Raw genomic sequence first — 3815 nt, 5'->3', positions numbered from 1 at the left:
TTCATCACGCGCACTCGCTTCACGCACTCAAAGGACGCGCGGTTCGAGGCGCGAGCAGTATCGGCCATCGATATCGCAGCCGCCTGCTGGAAGCGGTGGTCCTTCAGCAGGTCTGGGTACTCGCCCTCGATACCGTGCTTCGCCGCAAAGCTCTTCGCACGCGCCTCGTCCGTCAGCGCCAGTGCCGTGATGTACGGCTTGTCGGGGTGCACCAGCACACACACGCCGTTCGGCTGCAGCAGCTCGTTGCCAGAGTAGACCGCCTCCAGCGCCTCCAGTGCGATGTACTCGCCGAGGCAGTTCTTCGCCAGCGCCTTGATGCGGCCCACTATGCGCAGCTTGCCATCGACGGTGAAGCTGCCAACGTCGCCGGTGTGGAACCAGCCATCCGCGTCCAGCACCTCACGCGTGAGCTCGGGTTGTTTATAGTAACCCTTGAACAGGAACGGGCCGCGCAGGCAGATCTCGCCGCGCGGCTCTGGCGTGTCTGTGTGCTTGTACTCCTCGATGTCGAGCAGCTTAATCTCCTGGCCGGGCTCCATCAAGCCCGTCACGTTCGTTTCCAAGTCACCGGCGATCTGAATCGCACCGACGCACACAGACTCTGTCAGGCCGTAGCCAATCACCACGCGACCAAAGACCACGTTTATGAACTCCTGCGTCGCGGTCGACAGCGGACCACCGCCACTAAGCATGATCCGCAGGCGGCTGCCGAGCAAGGCGCGCGGCAGCTTGAACACCTTCTCGTTCCAGTACGGCGTGTCCTTGCCCGCCTTCAGTGCCGCCAGCCGGCTTTGGTAGGCGTGGTCGAACACCTCTCGCTTGAGCGTGCCCACCGGCGGCAGCTTCGCCTCCACGGCCTTCTTGATGGTGTCGAAGATACGCGGCACACCAGCGAGCAGGGACGGGTTGAAGGTGAGCAGGTCGCCGTGCGGCCGTGCGGTGGTGTCTGTCAGCGTGCGCGGGGTGCCGTAGCAGATGAGCGAGCCACGGAAGATGAACATGTTTGTGATGGTGAACTCCATGATGTGTGCCATGGGCAGGTAGGAGAGGTATACCTCATCCGGCTGCAACTCGCCGACGAGGTCCAGCATGCGCGGCTCGAGAGTGTGCAGGCCAGCGGTCAGCGTGCGGTGCGTGTGCATGACCCCCTTCGGGTCACCAGTCGTGCCGCTTGTGTACATGATCAGCGCCAGGTCGTCGTCATTTAGAGGACCCGAGCCCTTCGCCGCGCCGCTCTCGAGGTGTGCCGCGCCGAGCGCCTCCACCTGTTCGAAGCTCACCAACTGCACCCCGTGGGTGTCGAGCGAGCCGGGCAGGGAGCCGACGTGGATGATCGGTACCTGCGGCATGACGCCGTTCTTCATCAGCTTCAGCACATTTGCCACATTCACCGACCCGCACAGGATCGCCTGGCTCTCCGTCTCGTGCAGTGCGTGGGCCAAGGCCGCCTCTCCGAGGTTTGCGTAGACGGTGGCGGCGACGGCGCTGCGGGACCAGATGCCGTAGGCACCAATGAGCCACTCAACACACGTATCGAGGTAGATGGAGACGTTGGCGTTGGTGGTGACGCCGAGGGCGGCAAGACCGGCGCCGAAGTTTTGTATGCGCTGTTCCACCTGTGCGTAGGTCATGTACACGGGCTCCTCGAAGTGCGTAATACTCATCATCCGCTCCTTCCCTGCCGGCCCTTTATTGCTACCGCTTGGCGACGGCACCGGCTCCTGTGTAACGCACTTTACCAGGCGGTAGGCAAGCGCGCGCTGGTCTGGACGCTCGGCGCAGCAGCGCATCATGGAGGAGTAGAACGTGGGCCGCGTGGCTGCCGCCTTAAGGATAGACTGGTGCTCCTCGGCGGACACGCCGCCTATGCGGTAGATGGCCGAGGCACGCTCGCTTTCCGTGTTGGGGACGCGTTGCACAAAACTGCCGCCGCACTTGGCGCGCCGGCGCTCGAACTCCTCGGCGCGCGGGTCGGACGTCATTTGCGCCGCGTTGCGCTGCGCCATCAAAGACACAAGGCAGGCGCCCATCGTTGCGAGTGTGTGCGTGTGTGCGGGGGGAGGGGGGAGGGGCGAGCGTTGTCTTGGGGCACAGACAGATGCAGATGCAGTTCGTTCCTGACAGGGAGAAGGGGGGAAGAGCAGTTCAGCGATCCACCGGGATGTCCCTGCGTGGCGTATTCAGTGCTCGTGTGACTCGCAGCGGTGTCGTGCGAGGCATGCGTGTGTGGAAGGGGGAGAGAGTGATGAAGGATGAGGAGGCAGTTCGTGCCGATCTGCACGTAGGCGCGCATGACACCTTCCACGAAGACCGAGAGGGAGACACACACACTGACAGAGCATCTGGCGTCACTCTGTGGCCAGACAGGGTTCACGCCTCCACCGCTGTTTCCCAATCGAATGAAGCAAATCAAAGGAGGAGGAGGTGCAGCAGCAGCAGCAAACAACTGGTGTCTGCTGCTGCTGCTGCTGCTGCTGGCGCTACGGGCAGAGCGCTCTGTAAGAGAGAGAGAGAGAGACACACACACACCGCAAACATGCGCGCCGCTTCACTGTGGCCGTGCCAGCCTGGCCTCTCTGCTGTGAAGAAGAACGGAAGAGAGGCAACTCCCTCCGTGTCAGGGCGGAACTTTGCTGGCTCAGCCTTCTCGCGGTTTCTCTCTTTTATTGTTTCCTTCATTTATCCCCTCCTTTTCTCTCGCCCTACGAAGAAAAAATGCGCTACACTTCAATAAGCGAGCGAGCGAGGGGGAGAGCGGAGCGGCTGAGAAGGGGGGGGAGGGGGGGATGCGCACAGTCATCTGGAGAGGTGTCGAACACTCTTCCTGTAGCATTGCTTATATCGCTCACTCCTACACACACACACACACACACACACGCCAGCGAGCAGGCGCACTGCCCTAAACAGTGCGGAAAGAGCGCACACCAGCGATAAGGGAAAGAGGGGAGAACTGAACGAGCGTGACAAGAAGACGAGGCGCGAGGGACGCGAGCGCGCAAGAGAGAGAGAGAGAGAGAGATGCACTACGGCCCCGACAGCGGCCCTGAGGAGTGATGAAAGTAATGCTGCGAAGAGAGGAAGAGGGCAGAGTATACACAGAAAAACATAACGGACGCTTTTCCCAGCACCGCCGTCGTCATACTCGCCCTTCCTTTCACTACCGGGGCCCCCCTCCCCCCCCCCCCCCCGCCTGCGACCCAACAGCAGCGCGCGGTTCTGGCCAAAGCCGATCCAGCAGCCGCGTATGAGGCAAGACGTTCGTGACCGTCAGCGCGAGGATGTGCGCCAGTGGAAGGGAGGCGCAATAGTGCTCGTTCCGGCTCAATCGCACCGCAAAGCCCGTTTAGGCGGCCACCCATGCCATTGATGTCCACAGTCAACGTGCCGTACGTGTGCAGGATGAGGGTGAGTGCCTCGTTGTTCGCTGGCAGGTTGAGGGGGTAAGCTCGAAAGCCTCCCCCCCGTCCTTCACAACGTCCTGCCACGCCCATCGCATGGATGCCCTCCTGGCAGCGCGTCGAGGTAGGTCAAGATGCAGTACGGCATCGAACCGCGCTCTATCATCGCAATCAGGGACAGCACACGCTCGCCTACTGTCATGATGACGGCGCAGCTCCTCTGCACGAAGGCCTCGCCGAGGTTCGCGTTCACCGTGGCAAGCACCATGCACTGCGACCACACACCGTATGCCGACGCAAGCCACTCCCAGCGCGTCTCGAGGGGCATGCCGATCTTGCACACCTGCGGGATGCCGAGCGCGCGCAGGTCACGGCCAAAGTTCAGCACGGCCATCCACACCTCATCATGCGTCA

The 3815-nt window shown here is 62.2% G+C and overlaps 1 protein-coding gene across 1 annotated transcript; it reads right to left on the bottom strand.

Annotated features, from left to right (window-relative positions):
- Nucleotides 1–2: 2 nt before the first annotated feature.
- Nucleotides 3–2033, bottom strand: LBRM_01_0550 (putative long-chain-fatty-acid-CoA ligase; the record flags this gene model as incomplete). The annotated part of the gene is made up of 1 exon (XM_001561445.1): nt 3–2033. A coding segment is annotated over one exon (2031 nt), but the record flags the coding sequence as incomplete, so codon positions are not given.
- Nucleotides 2034–3815: the final 1782 nt, after the last annotated feature.

The sequence above is a fragment of the Leishmania braziliensis genome, chromosome 1, assembly GCF_000002845.2.
Source record: "Leishmania braziliensis MHOM/BR/75/M2904 complete genome, chromosome 1".
NCBI lineage: Eukaryota > Euglenozoa > Kinetoplastea > Trypanosomatida > Trypanosomatidae > Leishmania > Leishmania braziliensis.
The sequence above is the reverse complement of the archived record's forward strand: the minus strand, read 5'-3'. Positions and strand labels throughout refer to the sequence as shown.